At 39.0% G+C, this 20238-nt stretch overlaps 1 protein-coding gene across 3 annotated transcripts in view; it reads left to right on the top strand.

Moving 5' to 3' along the window:
• LGR5 (leucine rich repeat containing G protein-coupled receptor 5) overlaps positions 1-20238 on the top strand; it is a 119209-nt gene that overhangs the window by 53166 nt on the left and 45805 nt on the right. For all 3 annotated transcript variants that reach the window (XM_060164844.1, XM_060164843.1, XM_060164842.1), the window contains exons 2-3: positions 4207-4278; positions 19356-19427. In XM_060164844.1, the coding sequence (XP_060020827.1) occupies positions 4207-4278; positions 19356-19427 (144 nt within the window). The remainder of the gene's footprint in view (positions 1-4206; positions 4279-19355; positions 19428-20238) is intronic.

Genomic DNA, 20238 nt, shown 5'->3' with positions numbered 1-20238 from the left:
AAAACCAAGGGCAAGTAGAGCTCTAGGCTCCAGCCCAGGGGCTTTCCCATTAAATACTGCACTGTGACTTGGAGACCTCTCAACTCCGTGAATCTCATTTTCTTCCCTTTTAAGTGGGCGACCTCACCCTGCTGAGTGCCAGTCCTCTCTAGCAGCGAAACATTCTCATTCTATCATGTTTTACTCAAAGTTGAACTGGCTAAAAGTAATTTAAGTCTTGCCCTTCTTGACACGAAGGCAAGAACAGCATTGCTCACCAAAAGGCATGGTCTGAGGACCCCTCCCAGGCCAGGGTTATTTTTTACTAATCCACAACAGATAAGGATTTGAGAGTAAAGGTTTAGAAACTTTCACAGAAATTGAATAATCTGTCAAGTCACATAACAAAATATTGAGGCTTGTATTTTGCATATCTTTGTGTTATTTCACTTTTCTATTAATTAATTTTATAAAAATATAAGTCCACAGCAAAGTAGAACTTGTTTTTCATTGGTCTTTTACCATGGACAGCTTGGGAAGCGCTGAGCTAGACCGGTGTTACATTTGAACATCAATGCAAAAGGTGCACACAGAAAAGGTGAATGCGACTAATTTTTACCTTACCCACTTTGGATTCATGTTTTAAAAGTCTATTTCATTTTACTTTAGATTGTTATTATTAAATTTTGTGCCATAGGTTTATCTGCATTGTTAGCAGCTCTTTAAAAGAAAACCGCCTTCACAACATTGTAAATTAACAATACTTCAATAAAAAAAAAAAGAAAAAGAAAAAGAAAGTAAACAATTTATATTAGAAAACAAGTCGTAAAGGGTCGGTTTAGCAATACAGCCGTCCCTCGGTGTGACTGGGGGATTGGTCCCAGGAGCCCCTGCGCATACCAAAGTCTGAGGATGCCCAAGTCCCTTATGTAAAATGGTGTAGTTCAACGAATACAATCCGCTCTCTGAATCTGGGATGCGAAACCCACGGATATGGAGGGCCGAATGTACGAGCTCATTTTCTGGGAGGAACCACAATGTCAGGTAACAGGGAGAAGTGATTAATTTCCTGTTGGGAAAGGGAGGTACTCTCCTTTTCAAGAAGCAAATTAAGTCTCTCCCTCCTGACTGGAAACGGCTATCATAGGGTATGAAACTATTAATGTAGGACCACCCTTGTTTAAATACGAGGCAGCCTGAACAGGGAGGTCCATTTTCCCAAGATCGTGCAGCTAGCACATGGGGAGGCCAGGATTCAAACCCAAGACACTGTACACTAACAATGCCTGTATTCTTTCTGCTGCTCCACCATAAAAATGCTCCAGGGGGAACCCTGAGAGTGAATGCTGATGTAAGCTTCACTTCCAGGTGCCTGAAGTCGGGTAATAAATAGTAAAATAATGTGGAGTGCTTATGAATCTCCTTAAACATAAATTTCCTTGTTCTATTTAGAGCTTTCTGCAATAGACAAGATCAGTGTTTGTCCCAGACTGATTTGCACATCACACAGGGAAATACGAGAGGAGAGGAATGTCAGTGCTATCCACACCAGCTGTCTTGAGACTGGTTTGATCTAAGTTACTAATAAACATGCTCTAGAAGCAAACCACCCGGTCCTTTTAGGAAATAAGTGGGATATCAGTTAAAAGTAAGCGAATATGCTTTAGAAATATCAGGTCTTTGCAGAGATTATATAGACACTGTAAGGAATCCAGAGACTGTATTGTTTAGTTTAATATATGCCTGTTCAGTGAACTAAACAACCTTGCTACTTCAGAGAAATATCTGCACAGGGAACTAAAATTGTGAATCAATTATCTGGCTCTCTTATCTAAACAGTGCCAGGAAAAAAAAATCAGATTTTGAATATATGGACAATACAAATTTTTTTAGTCTATATTTTTAGCATTGTTTAGTTTTAGCTTGAGAACATAGCATTTTATTCAGCTACATCATTGTTTACCAACAATGATATTAAAATTAATAATTAAAATTAATAAATATTAAAATTAATAACTCTGGGGGTTTGCCATACTCTAAAACATTTAGCAAAATATTTTATCTTCCCTGTACATGCTCGTGACTTTTTAAAGGCACAGAGTGAATGATCCCTTAGTTCTTGGCACCACTGATTAAAAGTTAATATTTGATAAAGGTATCAAGCTATCAACACTGAAATCTGCTGGTTAGGTGCAATGGTTGTGGCCACTTCAATAACAAGAATAATCCGGATTTTTTTTAAAGCTCCTGGGTGACACTACTTGGCATATACACTGAGAAAACCATAATTCAAAAAGAGTCATGCACCACAATGCTCATTGCAGCTCTATTTACAATAGCCAGGACAGGGAAGCAACCTAAGTGTCCATCGACAGACGAATGGATAAAGAAGATGTGGCACATACATACAATGGAATATTATTCAGCCATAAAAAGAAATGAAATTGAGCTATTTGTAGTGAGGTGGACGGACCTAGAGTCTGTGATACAGAGTGAAGTAAGTCAGAAAGAGAAAAACAAATACCGTATGCTAACACATATATATGGAATCTAAAAAAAAGGAAGAAAGAAAGAAAATGGTTCTGATGAACCTAGGGGCAGGATAGGAATAAAGACGCAGACATAGAGAATGGACTTGAGGACACGGGGAGGGGGAAGGGTAAGCTGTGACGAAGTGAGAGAGTGGCATGGACATATATACGCTACCAAATGTTAAATAGATAGCTAGTGGGAAGCAGCCGCATAGCACAGGGAGATCAGCTCGGTGCTTCGTGACCACCTAGAGGGGTGGGATAGGGAGGGTGGGAGGGAGACGCCAGAGGGAGGAGAAATGGGAATATATGTATATGTATAGCTGATTCACTTTGTTATACAGCAGAAACTAACACAAGAATGTAAAGCAATTATACTCCAATAAAGATGTTAAAAAAATAAAATAAAAGCTCCTGGGTGAAATTGGCATAGGTGGTCAAAAGACACAAATTTCCAGTTATGCAAGAAATAAGTCTTGGGGATGTAATGTACAGCATAGTGACTGCAGTTATAATACAATATTGTATATTTGAAAGTTGCTAAAGAGAGTAAATATTAAAAATTCTCATCACAAGAAAACAAATTTTTTAACTCTGTGGTGATGAATGTCAACTAAACTTACTGTGGTAATCATTTCACAATATGTACATATATCATTATGTTGTACACCTAAAACTAATACCATGTTATATGTCAACTGAATCATTTTTTAAAAATAATAAATAAAAATAAGCTCCTTATCTTATCTCAAGATAAATTTTAAGTATGTAGACCCGCTCTGAGATTATAATGGCATTAGCTCTGAGTCTTGGTGTTTGAGCATGTCATTTTTCAAGTCAACCTTCAGCTGACTGTTATGCGGTCTTAGTTGATCTTGAGTAGACTCTGCCTATCATTTGGTCTTTTGGCCTCTGAGATACAGACAGCATATACCAGTGATGCTGTAGGATTATGTGGGAGACAGTAAAGAAATAGAAAATTAAAAACAATAAAATCTAATTACACGGAGTTTCGCTTAAAACAAAAATTGATTGAGTTCTGCCCAAAGTGGCTTGTTGTTTCCTGTGCCAGGAACTACTGTGCAGGCCCAGCAGGAAGTGTGCTACAGAGCAGGATCGCATTACACCCTTGTTTTATGGTTCATTTCACTTATTTAATGCAATCCGAGAACCTGCAAAAGGAACATGTTCGAAGGAGGGAATAGGCTTTTTGTCTTGTTTTGTTTTGTTTTTCTAAGTTTCTTTGAATCAAAACATTTGTTTTTACAAGGTGCTTATAGTCCCAGAGAAAGAGGACTTCCAGAATTGCATGGTGAAGACATTTCTCTTTGCCACAAAATTTAAAGCAGGACCCGACGCTGAGTTATGTCTAGGGTGGTTGAGTTATGTCTATTCCCTTTGCTGGTCTACTCAGGTCATTTTAAACATGAAGAATTACAACCATGCCCATGAATGGTCTATCATTTTGAATTCCGTATCAGCTCCTCCTAGGGTCTCTGATTTGACTGAGAGCCCATGATGTTGGGGGGGACATGGGAGGAAAGGAATATATTTAACGTGCAAAAGAGCGATTCATTTGTCAAGCAACACAACGAGTTCCTTTGGCTGTATTGCTTGCAAATGTGTGAACTGAACAGCTGGACTGCCTTGTGGTGGCAGACGCCGCTCCTCACACACTGCCTCTCTTCCTCTCCAGAGACCTGAGTATGAACAACATCAGTCAGCTTCCCCCGAATCCTCTGCACGGTCTCCGCTTCCTGGAGGAGCTGTAAGTATCAGCGGAGTCGTGCCGCATCTAGTCAACACTGGACACGTTCTTGTATTTGTCTCTCGTCCTTACTGTGAGAACCAGATAAAACAAGGCAGGAAAGCTGTCAGCACCAACGATCTGGGCACATGAGGAAACACTTAGCTGGGAGGGGAAAAGAAAGAATCGCTTAGGATTCTGGAAATCAACTTATAAAAGGGTTTACCATGAAGCTACAACTTTCTAAGGTGAGGCTGAGCCAAACAAATTAAAAGTTTAAAACAAAAGCTGTTTAAAAGAGCTGGAGAGCTCTTTGGAAATAGTTAAGCAGCAGGATATTAGAAGTTTGAATACTGGTTCATGTTTATTAAAATTGCAAGTAAAGCCATAATCAAAACCAAAAATTGCCTCTTGGTTTGGCTTATGACGGGGAGAATTGCGTCCTCATTTCATAGCACCAAAACTTCTTGTCCTAATCACTTTTAATTACTGTTTTCCTACTTTTAAATTGAGCTTCCCTGAAGGCTTGAACTGAAAACCATGAAATCCACAGAGGACTTAAAACTGGTCTCTCCCAAACTCACTGTAAAAAAATAAAATTCAATTTTTTTAAAAAGGAGGAAGCTAAAATTAGCTAATGATACACAGAGGAATCTTGATTAAGTCTGGTAATCACTTTCCAGAAGATGAAAAAGAACTCTATAAACCAAAATCTGCATTTAAAAATTCATTTGATCCTCTTACTCTTTTGAGGGACGGGGACTTAGGGGAGGGATGCACCGTCGTCATAGGCTTCATGAAGAAGGTTTGGCACCATCAGCTAAATAAATCCTCTGACTGTTGATTAAAGGAATTGTTTAGGCAATGACCTCTTTTGAAAATACCCCTTTTGTAATTCCTAGAGTCCGGGTCCAATTTGGGGAGTAATTTAAATTGTTGATGTACCACACGATCCACCTTGGGAGGTGGAAAGAACCATCCATCACAACCAAATTACACTACACTGATCATTTTTTTTCAAGAGGATAATATTCTCAAATTTCTCCCCTTTAGAGTTGGATCTATATTTATTTTTGATGGCGTTAGCTTTCTCACAAATGTTATTATTTTACTACTGAAATCAGCTGAACATGCCCAGATTGTTATCGAGGAGTATGGTAAAAAAGCTTAGATTACTAGATTATACAGCAAGTTTTTATTATTCAAAAAATGGATTTTCACTTTGGGTTGTCCAGGCTCCTCTTCTCTTTTCTCTCTGGCCATTTCTGTTGCTAAAAATTTAACCCTCATCAGGACTGGGACCATGTCTGTCCTAGTCTTGGCTGGTGTGTAATGAATAATCAATACATTTTTGATGAATGAATGAATGAACTAAAGAGAAAGCAAAACATGTAAAAGGAGCTTCTTATACTTGTTCACCGCCTTAGAAAAAAGTAACAGATTTCGTTGACATGAGCCAATATTTTTAGATTATTTTTAGCAAATTTCAAACATCAGCATTTTTTTCTTGTTTACATTCTTCTCATCTGCCCTCTCTCACCATAATTAATATACAATACTTAGTCCTGTTTACCCCCATATTTCTAAAATATGCATTCCCACTGCCTTTCTCTTTAATTTCCTTATAATATGCAATGGCAAAAGGCTTCCATTCTCCTTCAACATACACCTCAGCTTTCGACCACAAACCAAATCAATAAATAATTCACTTCCCCAAGGACTTTGTTTAATAGAGTTCCTCCTTTGGTGACCCAATTCATTCAGAATAACTCCTCTTTCTTCATGAGGTGAATGTTAATTTTCATCCAAGACCAGTTCTTCAAAAGATAATCGAGAGAAAAAATAGGGGAAAGAAGGTGAGGGAACTACCATTTGAAAAGCCTATTTTTACAAATTACCTTATTTTTATGTCTCTGGAAACTCCATCAAGTATCTTGACCATGGAATCATAGAATTTCAGAAGTAGATGGGACCCTTTAAAGACTATTCATTCCATTTCCTCCTTCTGTTCTGAAATTCCCTCTGCTGAGCTGGCCAACTTGCTGAATTTAAAAGCAAGACCACTTTCCCATATATGATTCTGTGCTGCATCTAACTGATGTTTTGAAGACATCATTATTCATTTAGTGGCAAAAGGGGATAATATTTATAGAACCTGGAAAAATGATCAACTCTGCTTGGTCTATTCCTTTCTTCCCAAGGCTAAATTTAGGGTGTTGTGGGTTTAAACACACACATCCACTTAGCAGAGCATTTTGATCATGCCTTTGTTATGTGCTGATTGTTTCCGTTAGACTCAGCTATGTTTAAGTCTGTATTCTCTTCTGGAGTATAAGATCTTCGAAATAATAATATAATTATACTGACAACAGTAATAGCTTACTCTGTGACAGGCACTGTTCAAAATGTTTTGCACACATTATCCCACTGAATCCTCTTAACAACCCCATAAAAGTAGATATTATTATTATTCTCACTTCAAAATTATAAAAAAAAAACAAAAAAAAACAAGTACAGAGAAAACAAGGAACTTACCCAAGATAATGGAGTACATAAGTGTCAGAACTAAGATTCAAATTCACTTTCAAAGCCATACTCAGAAAGCAGAAGGAGGCTTTGGAATTGTTCTTCATTCATCTGTGCTTTTCTTTTCCCCGATAGTACCTAGTATAGTGGTCTGCACAGTTGAACACTTTAAACTCTTGTTAAACCGAGCTTCGTAATGATAGGTGTGTTCATCGGTCTGTGTCTGGGTATATGTGAGGGAATGAAAAAGAGTGAGACAGAAAGCAAGAAAGAGCTGTCTACCCAGCAGGGAGAGATTGGATATGCAGGTTATTTGTTCACTACCCTCATATATTGGCTCTGAGAAAAGTATCATCATAATTTTCAGGTGCAGAATTTCACATTACTCAACAGGAACAAACCTTAGTTATTATTTTTACATATGCATAAATATACTTAAGCAGCATGTTTTATATAGTATTCTATTGGGTTGGCCAAAAAACTTCGTCCAGGTTTTTCCATAAGATATTATAGTAAATAAATGACCTAATAATAAATGAACTAATAGATGACCATCCATACAGCTAGAAACAGACATTCAGATATCTGTTATTGTATGTGTTACATCTGTTGTTGTATCTGTTATTGTGTGTGTGTATCTTTTGTTATGACAAACTGTTCAAATGTTAAACTGTTCTGAAAGTATTCTTTTGCTCAGTTTACTCAGCTCATCTCTATGCTTTATTGTTTATCCATTCAGAAACTGGTACTGATATTCTCAATGATATTAATAAAATTCTCACCACAAAACTCAATTTTTAAAAAACACTATTAATAAAGCCAAGTTACCACTCTTCCCCTTAGCTCTAATTGCCCAATTATCATCTCCCTAGTTTAATCCATCTATGTCATAAGCTGTGTAGACAGTCATGATTCATCTCTCATCCATCACTGGTCCCGTATTTCAAAATCCTCTAAGAATCAATAAAGTCCTAGAGGTATCCCTAACGTATTTTTTAAATATATTGTAACCCTGGAGAAAGTGGCTATGTGGAGCAAATATTTAAGAAGAATTAAAGCCATCACGATTAATGGTCTTCTTCTCTTCCTCCTGACCTTCTGGAACACTTACTACCTGTGTCACATGTCTTGGTACATTCAAGTCTTGTTTGTTATTTGTTATTTTTGTTTTATGACTCTGCAAGGTGACCAGGCATGCACAGGCCAAACGCCCTGCTGGTGCAACGTGATATCACAAGGAAGAGAGAGAGCCTTTTTCCTAAAAAAAAAAAAAAAAAAAAAAAAATCTGAGTGTGGTTAGGCTGTGTGCTGTGTAGAGAGGAGAACACAGTACCTAGAAGCAGAAGCAAGCCCAGGACTCCTGTCCTGACTCTGCCACTTACTAGGGGATAATCCACTTGACCTCCCTGGGCCTCAGGGCATGATGGTGAAAGCCGCCCTTGCCTGTTTTGAGATTCTGAGGATCAAATGAAATGATGATGAAAGAACTTTGGTAAACTATAATTTACATATTGAGTTGTGTTAGCGAAATGAAAACACTTTCAAGAGGATTCTCACTTCCTTCTTTCCTATTTCATGAGCTTGATTTTGGAGTAATCCCAGGGATCCAGGATTTGTGAAGGAAAAACTGTTTCCAACCATGAGGTTTAACGGATATAGGCAACCAGTGCAGATAGTTTTTACCAAGTTTGAACACCCTGAGCAATAATTGCATTTCTCTCCAACAGTATCTCTCCCAGTTCTATTTCTTCAGTTCTACTAAGGACTTCATGTTGATGTTTGCTATTTGGACAAATAATAAATCCCACATTTGGTCCATCAGAGTGTGGTTCAGATGTTAGGAACTAAAAGATCGTGCCTAATGCTGACATGTACAAGTTCCTTTAAACTTAGATTGGTAGCTTGATTAAACCAGAGGGAAAAATGAATTGTTACCATTTTAAACAGTCTAAGTTAAAGGCTTGTTTAAAGGTTGTTTCCCAGTACTATTGTAAAATCTTCCCAGATTCTAATGCTATTGGAATCAAATACTCGATTTAGGAAGGAAACCTGAGATGCTCTAGGGAGGTTTGTTTTTAAGTTACTATTGTTCCCTGGAACTGTTTGCTCATATTATGGTTGGCCTTAAAGAATCTCTGTATAAATAGTAGATATCTATTATTTCAGATGAAATTAGTAATGAGAAATACCACCAAACTTCCTGAAAGTACAGTCTATGCTTGTTACTTCTACTTCCTCATCATGTTGCTAAAAATAGTGAGAGCTGTCCTGCCTGTCTTTTGAGATTTTTGTCTGAAGATCAAATGAATTGATGATGAAAGAACTTTGGTAAACTCTAATTCACCTATTGGATTGTGTTAGTGAAATGAAAACACCTTCTTGCCCATAAATAATCTTCCTGACCCTTGGCCTTGTCTGAGTGCTCAGTCTCTCCTTTTCATAGATCTGGTAATTGATTATAAATGCTGCCTCTGGGCTTCCCTGGTGGCGCAGTGGTTGAGAGTCCGCCTACCGATGCAGGGGACACGGGTTCATGCCCCGGTCCGGGAAGATCCCACATGCCGCGGAGAGGCTGGGCCCGTGAGCCATGGCCGCTGAGCCTGCGCGTCCGGAGCCTGTGCTCCGCAACGGGAGAGGCCACAACAGTGAGAGGCCCGCGTACCGCAAAAAAAAAAAAAAAAAAAAATGCTGCCTCTTTACCTTTAAAATTTGTATTAAAATTTTTTAAAGAATTAATTTAAAATATAATAAAAGAAAAAATGCTGCCTCTTTGAAACTTTTTTTTCTCTAGTGTTATTTTATGTTCTCTTCCAAATGTCTATTCATACAGCTGGATATAGAGATTTAGATATCTGTCCTTGTGTATGTATGTGTATCTACATATATGTGTGTATATATGTATGTATATGTATATATGTGTGTGTGCATGTGTGTGTATGTGTGTGTGTGTATATTATATATATATACATATAATATATACAATTGTAATGGCGATTAGGGCACTGTTCTTAAAGTGCCCTACCTTTCTGCCTCCTCTTTTTCTCCTTAGCCTTCTTTTCTCCTCTACCCCTAACATATAGACATTCCCTAGATTGCCTCCTTTCTCGGTTCTCTTCAGTTCATTCATTCAGCGTGTATTTATTTAGCCAGTGGGGACATAAGAATGAATATGACTTTCTACGTTTCATTCGTTCAGTCAAGAAGTCCCCACTCCAGGGAAACTTACAATCTAGACGGGGAGACAGATGATAAGCAAGGAAACAAACACGGATGATATTTGCTGATTATGACAAGAGTGATAAAGAACACAAACATGGTTAAGTAGAGAATAAATAACAAGGGATGACAAGGAGGGAAAGTGTCTCAAAGAAGGTGACATCTGAACTGAGCTCAGGAGGATGAGGGGAGTTGGTGGTCTGCAGAGCTAGGGTAGAGTGTATCTAGTAGGAGAATAGTGTGAGCAGAGGCCCTCAGGTAGGAAAGAAAGTGATATGTTCGTGGATCTGAAAGAAGATCAGGGTGGCCAGAGCAGAGTGAGAGGGAGGGGAGGTGACAGGGGATGGGGCTGGAGAGAAAGGCAGGGGCCAAATCATGCAGGAACAATCAGGCTATGTATAGAATTCAAATAAGAGCAATGGGAAGCCGTGGAGGATTGTATGCAGCTAGTGCAATAAATAGGATTATGATTTATAAAGATTTCTCTGATTTTTGTATGCAAAATAGCTTGGGGTGTTACGGAAGCAGAGAGACCTGTTAGGAGGCTACAAACTCATTAGGAGACAACTACCGTTGTCTGGTAAAGAGAGTCAAGATTTGAACGACCTCTGTTATGTAGATGACCCCCAAATCCATATTTCTAGCTGAGATCTCTTTTGTCTTTGACTGCTAGACCAGTGGTTCTCAAAGTGTGGTCCCTGGACCAGCAGCATCGGCACCACACGTGAGCTTGTGAGAAACGCAAACCCCAACCCATGTGCCCCACCCCAACCTAATGAATCAGAAACCCTGAACTCAGGACACTGCCTTTAACAAGCTCTCCTGGTGATTCTGATGCATGATGAAGTTTAAGGACTGCTACTCTAGGCCAGTTGTTCTCGAATTTTAGTGACATCAGAATCACCTACAGTGCTTGTGAAACCGCACATTGCTGGACCCTGCCACAGAGTTTCTTCAGCAGGTTGAAGGTGGAAGGGGAGGATGTCAAGAATTTGCACTTATAACAAATTCTCTGGTGATACCAATACTGCAAATCTAGGGACCACACTTTGAGAATCCTCCACTACGCAAGTGACACCTCCATCTACCCCACCAATACTTTAAAACTCAGCAAGTGCAGAACCAGATCCATTCATGAACACACAAACCATCCTCCACAACAAGATTTTACTCCTGCCTTTGCTTCTCACCATCAGCATTCTTATTATCCAAACTTATGGTCACTGTGTCTGTCACTGCCCTTGCATCTGTCATTCTTTCTCACCTCCTGTATCAGCCAGTTTCCAAGTCTTAAAGCTCATAATTCCGCATTGTCTTTCCCATTTGTTCACTCTATTTCATCACCACCTAGTTCAGGTTCTTACTGTCTCCTCTGGATAACTGTTCAAATTTGTTGACTAATCACCTCTCCCGATTCTCCCAATAATTAACAATTGAATCATTGTCTCCGGGGATGGAGACCATGAAGGTCTCTAGGTGATCTTATCAGTATGAAACCGTGAGGACTGCTTCAGAGTTTCCCACCTTGCAGAGGCATTAGAATCACCCAGAGAATTTTTAAAACTACTAATTACCACGGCCCATTTCCAGAGATTCTGATTTAATGGGTCTCAGTGGAGACCCAGACATCATTCTTTTAAAGCTCTACTGGGGGCTGGGACCCACTGGGATATATGGAAGCTTTACAGCAGAGGAAGAGAGTCAGGCACTCATCGTTGACTGGACCTAGGGACTGAAAGGAAGTCTGAAGGTGCAAGATGACTCTGAGTAAGGTTATAACATTAGGTGCTAGGAGACAGGTGAGGCACTGTCAATAGAAACAGGGAATTCAAGGGGAATAACTGATAATTTGGAGGCAAGAGGATGTCTGGTTCTGGGTTTACTAAGTGCAAGGTGGCAGCAGGACATCCAAATGGGAATGTCACTAACAAAGTTGGAATGTGAGTCTGGAGTGTGATGATTCTGTTCTAGAGAGAATGATTGGAAAGTTGTTTACAAAGAGGTGATTGCGGAAGGTGCCGGAGCAGATGAGGACTTTGGGAGAGGGTAGAGGCTCTGTTTCCCAGTATGGGTCTCTATCCATATTAAACTCACCTGGGCTGCTAATTAAAATGCAGATTCCTGAGTCATTTCCCCCAGAAACTCTAAGTCACTAAACCTGAGTTGGGGCCTGCCTGGGGATCTGAATTTTTGATGACTCCTAAGACAATGGCAATGCACACTAAACTTTGAGTGCCACTAGATAAAAGGAAGAAAGACAGGTGTGAGGACAGAAACTTGAAGAACATCTGTGTTTGGAGGATGAGCATTAAAAGAGGGGTGAACACAGAGAAAGACAAATATCATATAGTATCACTTATATGTGGAACCTTAAAAAAACGATACAAACGAACTTATATACAAAACAGAAATAGACTCACAGACAAGAAAACAAACTTATGGTTACCACAGGGGAAAGTGGGGAGAGGGATAAATTAGGAGTTTGGGATTAACAGATACACATTACTATATATAAAATAGATAACCAATAAGGACCTACTGTATAGCACAGGGAACTATATTCAATATTTTGTAATAACCTATAAGGGAAAAGAACCTGAAAAGAATGTATATATGATATATATGCATGTATACGTATAACTGAATCACTTTGCTGTACATCTGAAACTAACACAATATTGTAAATCAACTATACTCAAAAAAAAAAAAAAATGAGGGGCTAGAAAGAAGAGAGGGAAACAACCAGCCATAGTCATGAGAGCAGAAAGATTGTACAGGATCCGGAAGGCAAGGGGAGGACTTTGAATAAGAGGCAGGGAGCAGGGCTTCCCTGATGGCACAGTGGTTAAGGATCCACCTGCCAATGCAGGGGACACAGGTTCAAGCCCTGGTCCGGGAAGATCCCACATGCCGCGGAGCAACTAAGCCCTGCACCGCAACTACTGAGCCTACGCTCTAGGGCCCGCAAGCCACACTACTGAGCCCACGTGCCACAACTACTGAAGCCTGCGCACCTAGAGCCTGTGCACTGCAACGAAGAGTAGCCCCCGCTCGCTGCAACTAGAGAAAGCCCACGTGCAGCAACAAAGACCCAATGCAGCCAAAAATATAAATAAATAAAAATAAAAAGTAGATTGTAAAATAATATTAAAAAAAAAAAGAGGCAGTGAACAATGGTTTTCTTATGGCCAGTACCTCAAGTGATGCAGTCACTTGCATCCTTGGGTTTTTCCTGTTTCAGATTGGTTGCTCCTGATCAACCCAAGCTCCAGACCAACCTACTTTTGACCAAAGTTATGTTTAAAACCTCAGATATTGGAGCCCAAATGCTATGGTTGAACCAAATTCTCTTGTGTAAACTTTTCTACGTAAGCATGAGCACATAGGCCCAGTTTCCTTGTAAAAGGGGAATGAATAATCATGTCACTTGTTTAATGTGATTTTTAAAATCACTAGATAACACAATGTATATAAAGTACTTTACATTGTGCCTAGAACTTGTAAGTTGTTTTACAAAAAGTACATACTATTTTTGTGACCCAAAGGACTGTACGTGGCATATTGAAAGTGCTCAAATAAATTGCTGAGTTTAAATTTGATTCATAATGAAGAAGGAATATTCTTCAGCTGTTTCTGATCTGTTTATGTAGTGGCTAGCCAGCGATCTTGCAATAGTTAGGCCAGACCTGAAGTAACTCTAGCACTATGGCCAACTGTCTTTGGAAACAAGATCAAATGATCCATCAGTACATATTAATTCAGCTCCCTGCTCTAGGCAGGCAATAAGATTCTTGACCTTAGGAGCCTATAATCAAATCAAGTAGACTACATATAAAATGGCAGAAAATGAACCTTTATAGACAGCATTGTATAGAATATAACCTATAGGAAAGTTGACTGTGGACTGAGGTAATTAGGAATACTTCACAAAGGAGTTGAAAATTGAACTTCATTAGTCTGTGGTTAAAGAAACCATAGGGCCGTATAACCACTAAAGGATCTCCCTGTTGACCTGAAGAGTTCACTTATTCAGGCCAGTGGTCTTAGCCCTTAAACATTGAAATCTGATGTTTTTGATCTTATGTAATAAGGAAAACAAAATGGACAGTTCATAAATATACAGTTTAAGAGGAATGATTTGGGGCTGGACCTGACCAATTAGATATGCTTAACTTATTGGGGGAGAAAGGGTTTTTTAAAATCTCAATTTCTTGCGTATTAAGAAAGACACTTTTTTCTACCCTGAGAAGATCCGTGGTTTGTCATAATCCTTGTATTCAAGCCTGCTGAATAGGCTTCAGCAAACCTTACCAAAGATGAATGTCAGAGGGTTAAATGCTAAGTATCTGGGCCCTTCCAACTAGCACAGGCATCTTATGAAAGCAAACCTAACCATGGTGAACTTAGTCGGTTACAGTGATGATGCATTACTGCCAGTGGAGGCAAGATTAAGAGATTACATCAGACTACGAGTTTCATCCTATTTGTGTCTAACACTTCACTGACCCAGACTCTTGGCTCCTGTATGCAGGAACCCAGAGCCCAGCTTTAGTCAATCGAATTGAATTATGAATAGTCAATCTGAATGGACTAGTGTATTTGCTCGCATCACTTTGTCTTTTGAAAGTCACTAATTACAATATTAGTATGGTTTATGCTAACTTTATTTTAGGAGAATTTTTCTTCAAGTGGGAACATTTTGACATTTCAGAAATTTTATGTTTAAGTGATAGTTTAACTACAATTATTCAGGTAATTATAAATCAGAAGAGTAAAAAGAAATTCAGAAATAGGAACAGAGCCACTGAAGTTAATATTGGAAACCACGAGACAGAAAATAGTACCAGAAAACTGGAAACAGGCAGATCTTAAGAATGGGAAAAGGGGAAAAACTACTACCGTTAAGCCTGACGTTAGCCCTTACCAAATTTCTGATACAAATTAATTTAGCATGTATAGAATGTGTGCCCTCTAGATCTCATGTACTTTGTAAGAGTTGGAAAATAAAGCAGTAATTACTAGGAGCCAGCATGAAATTGCTAAGTAGTCTGAAATGTCTTCTTCTAAATCATAGGGGCTGTCATATTCAAGTTCATTTTGCTCTGATTATTTAAGTAGCACCACTGTTAGATAGCTTCCATGCTCCATAAGGAAGGACTAGATTACACTTACACGAAATCAGGAAAGAGATGATGTTTTTCATTTTACATAAAGCTTTTCTGAACTTTGGTGTCTGTATCTTCAAAATATGGGCATAATAACCTCTGATCTACCTCCTGATATAAAGTATGAGAAAGTGATTTTAAAATGTTGGTGATGGGCTTCCCTGGTGGCGCAGTGGTTGAGAATCTGCCTGCTAATGCAGGGGACACGGGTTCGAGCCCTGGTCTGGGAGGATCCCACATGCCACGGAGCAACTGGGCCCGTGAGCCACAACTACTGAGCCTGCGCGTCTGGAGCCTGTGCTCCGCAACAAGAGAGGCCGCGATAGTGAGAGGCCCGCGCACCGTGATGAAGAGTGGCCCCCGCTTGCTACAACTAGAGAAAGCCCTACGCACAGAAATGAAGATCCAACACAGCAAAAATAAATTAATTAATTAATAAACTCCTACCCCCAACATCTAAAAAAAAAAAAAAGAAAGTTATAAAAAATGTTGGTGACGTGTAATAAAGAAATCTTAATAAACAAGAAGAAAAAGATGGGTGGAGGGAGGATAAGGGAGAAAAGAATGAAGGTAAGGAGGAAATCCATGTGTAACAAAAACAATTGTAGGGCAGAAAAAGACTTTAGTGGAAGAACCCTATCATTTTTTAAAAGTAAGTGAAATAAGGGAATTCCCTGGCAGTCCAGTGGTTAGGACTCAGCACCTTCACTGTGGTGGCCCGGGGTTCAATCCCTGGTTGGGGAACTAAGATCCCGCAAGCTGCACAGTGTGGCCAAAAATAATAATAATAAGTGAAATAAGGTCCAGAGAAGTTAAATGACTTGTGTGAAGTCTTGCAGCAAGTTAATAGTGAGAAAAAAGTAAGCCAAAAAGGGAAAGAAAAAAAAACTGAGTGTTAAAAGACAAATGGGTTCTTGGAAGACATGACCTGGAAAGCCTATTAAAACTCACCAGGCCCTTTCACTTACCTCTGAAAATACTGCTCAGCCAAAGGGACCGATGTTGGACCGTGGTTCCCCGCACAGTCATCTTCCCGAGGGTCCCAATCAGAGAACAGGGTCAAGTACCTCTTCCACTCTCAGTGCTCATCCCATTTTGTTCACTCACCTCTCTCCCTCCAGACCAATGTCCAGAGAGGAGAAATCAGGGCCCACACTTGAGTGCTTTGCTCTCATCCCACCATTTTACAAAACAAAGCTACCAAAAACAAACAAAACAACCCTTGGATTCCTTTAGAGATTCAAATTACTGTGGAGATTCAAAGAAACATACATTCTCAAAAATATTTTAGTTGGTTGTGACAACAGCCAAACCTCTGCTTATTTGATTTATCTGAAGAGGAATGTGTCTACTGTAACTTACTGATTTTTTTTTTTTTTTTTACTTTTTATGGCAGTTAAGTCAGCAAAACTAACAATGATAGGACGATTTGAGTCTTCTATATGGAGAGGTATCTTTAAGGATAAAAAAATTTTATGTGATATAAAAAGATATAAAAGTTTTTCCTATTAAGTTGTATCTTATTATAGAAATGAAGATGATGAAAGAGACATTTCTGTGAAATAATTTTAGAAACAGAGAGAAAAACAAAAAACAAAACCTTCCAGCCAAATGGTATGTGGGTCTCAAGGGTTGGAACGTAGTTGCCCAGAGATTTGTTAGTTCAAATCTTCACAGGAAAGATTTGTGTGCAGTTCTTACTATTTGTGTACTCATTTATATAGAAGTCTTTTTTTCCCTATAGTTTATATGTATTTAATTTTTTAACTGCTAAAACCATCCCACGTGGTAAAGAAATGAGGGGAAGGATGCAATGATTTCCTTAAATTGTGCTTTTGGACAATGAGATATATCTTCCACCAGCACAACGAATAACTAATAGCCCGTCATAAATTCCTTTGTTTTAAGACAAATTCCCCTGATAACACAGGTCAGTGGTTATACAGATTAGTTCTGAATATAGTCTGCGGCTCTCAAAGTCCTTGCCCAGAAAAGAAAAACAATTCATGTGAAGTGAGCTATGATTCAGGAAATGTAACAGAAAGGTATTTACCCTAACAATAATTTAAACTAATAAAATAAATAAATAGAACGTTTTTACTTTCTCCTTTTCATTTCCAAAGTCAGTGACCCAGAAACCATCAAGCTACTCGATCACATAGCAGCAGTAAGAGTCGATAAGCCCCCATTTTCAGGCTAGGTTTTAGAACTCAAAAAATGTACTGTTGAAATCATGACTATGAACAGGATAGTTAAGGACATTTTGGCTGAAATAACAGTTCCTGGTCAGTTTAGTCTGATCAGTTAAGCCACCTGTGATCGTCAACCAAGTCTGAGTCTGTCTTAATTCAATAAGCAACTCTTTTATAGCACGGTCCTATGCAAACCATGTCCTTCAGTTTACGTATAGTACTTTGGATAACTAATCAAATGCATGTAGGTTATATAGAATATAACCATAAATATGAAATGTTGGCTACCTACGTTTCACCTTGACACAAATGGTTTGCCAGGTGGGATTTTTCTTTCTTCTCCACCGTATTCCACCACTTACCTCCTCCACCACAGCTGTGTTGCACGAGCAGCTCCTGTTTGAACTGCTCTAGTCGCCTCCTGTGCTTCCACTTTTGCCCCCAAAGTCTATTCCCCCTTTAAAAGGGTCCTGTCATGGACTTCCCTGGTGGCACAGTGGTTAAGAATCCACCTGCCAACTCGGAGAACACAGGTTCGAGCCCTGGTCCAGGAAGATCCCACATGCCGCGGAGCAATGAAGCTTGTGCACCACAACTACTGAGCCCGCACGCCACAACTACTGAAGCCCGTGTGCCTAGAGCGCGTGCTCCACAAGAGAAGCCACCACAATGAGAAACCCGTGCACCACAACGAAGAGTAGCCCCTGCTCACCGCAACTAAAGAAAGCCCACGCACAGCAATGAAGACCCAACGCAGCCAAAAATAAATAAATGAATAGATAAATAAATAAATTTATAAAAAAAAAAAGAAAAGGGTCCTGTCAGAAGGACCCTTTTAAAACACAGAACTGATCACATCACTCCCCTGCTCGAAGTCCCTACTGTGGCCTCCAGAGCCCTGTGTGGAGTGACTCTGGACACTGCTCCAACCTCACCTGCTGTCACTCTCCCCTTGGTCATTCCACTCCAGCCATGCTGGTCTTCTTGCAGTTTCTGGACCACGCCAGCACACTCCCTCCTCAGGCCTTTTGTACCACTGTTCCTTTCACATAGGTCGCTGCATGGCTCAGTCCTCTGCTCAAATGCCCTCTCAGCAGAGGGGTTTCCCCGACCATCAACCGTCGTACCTGTAAATAATAGCCCATTGCCCTCACAATCACCGCCCATGGCTCCCTCTCTATTCCCTTGCCTACTTTTTGTATAAAAAAAAATTTTTAAAGGAGAGTTTTATTTTTTTTAATTTTTTTTAATATTGGAGTATAGCTGATTTACAATGTTGTGTTAGTTTCAGGTGTATAGCAAAATGATTCAGTTATACATATACGTATATCCATTCTTTTTCAGATTCTTTTCCCCTATAGGTTATTACAGAATATTGAGTAGAGTTCCCTGTGCTATATAGTAGATCCGTGTTGGTTATCTATTTCATATATAGTAGTGTGTATGTGTTAATCCCAAATTCCTCATTTATCCCTCCCCCCCACCTTTCCCTTTTGGTAACCATAAGTTTGTTTTCTATGTCTGTGAGTCTGTTTCTGTTTTGAACAGTATGGAGTTTCCTTAAAAAACTGAAAATAGAACTACCACATGATCCAGCAATTCTACTCCTTGGCATATATCCGGAGAAAACCATAATTCGAAAAGATACATGCACCCCAGTGTTCATTACAGCACTATATACAATAGCCAAGACATGAAAGCAACCTAAATGTCCATCAACAGATGAACGGATAGAGAGTTTTATATACATAGTGTAAGCTATTAAGTGATTTATTGTAAAATAGGTAATTTATTATATTTCTTCTTAGGCCCTTCTTTTGCCAGCTTTTTGTTTAGAGATTTAAAGAAATTTTTTGCAAAATATAACAAAACAAGGTTCTTTAGAGTTGCTTTTGGCATTCGTGGTCTGCACATAATTGTATTGCATTTTTAACAACTAAATGAATTCCACATGAAGAGAGCTATGCTTACTCTCCCTCCTCTCCCTTGAAACCCGCAGACGTCTTGCCGGAAACGCTTTGACATACATTCCCAAGGGAGCATTTGCTGGCCTTTACAGTCTTAAAGTTCTGTAAGTAAACCGAGTATTGCTTGTTATAATTCTGATTTTAGTGTCAAGTGGATGCTAATTAACTTGTAAAGATTGAGTTCCTCCAATAAACTATTTAGAGTCATGAGATAATTCGTCTAAATTCCAGTCTGCCTTCCTTGATACCATAGAAACATGTGATACCTGGCTAGATTTGTGTGTGAAAAAACTTCATCTCTCCTTTTCTAACCTTAATGTCAAAACTTTGCCCCTAAATAACCAACTTATCAACTCAAACTTGTGAAAGCGTATTTCCCTTTCCTTTTGTGCTATGAAGTTGGGGGGAGTTTTTTGAGTCATTTTGATTCAAGTGAATAAATCACTATTATGCTGACATAATGAGATCACAGCCTCAAACCATTTGCAGAATTTGTTTCCTTGTGATGCGCTGAATAAGGCTCAGGTAAAAAAAAAAAAAATCAAGTTTATGTTCCACTTATGAATAGATGTAGAAAAGCCTAGTGCATAGTAGATACAATGAGTAGTTGTTTAATTGAGAAATGTTAATCCCTTGAGACTTGTAAAAAATGGGCTTTCTTACTATTTAATGTCCAACTTCCTAATTTTCTATCAGAAAACTCATTATCACTGATACCTCCTGCTTCTAGTACCCATTGTTTAATTTTCTTTCAGTTTATTCTTTGTAGAAAAGAAAGGGACCTTGGTAGAGAAAATAGATAACACAAGTTGAAATTCATACCAGGAAAGTTTTATCTCAGGGAGAACAACCTGATTTTATCTCCTTTGAGATAAAAGTTATAAACTCTAAAAAGGCATTTGATGTATTTCTGCT

This window comes from Lagenorhynchus albirostris, chromosome 11 (assembly GCF_949774975.1).
Source record: "Lagenorhynchus albirostris chromosome 11, mLagAlb1.1, whole genome shotgun sequence".
Taxonomy (NCBI): Eukaryota; Metazoa; Chordata; class Mammalia; order Artiodactyla; family Delphinidae; genus Lagenorhynchus; species Lagenorhynchus albirostris.
This window is presented reverse-complemented; position numbering and strand designations above follow the sequence as displayed.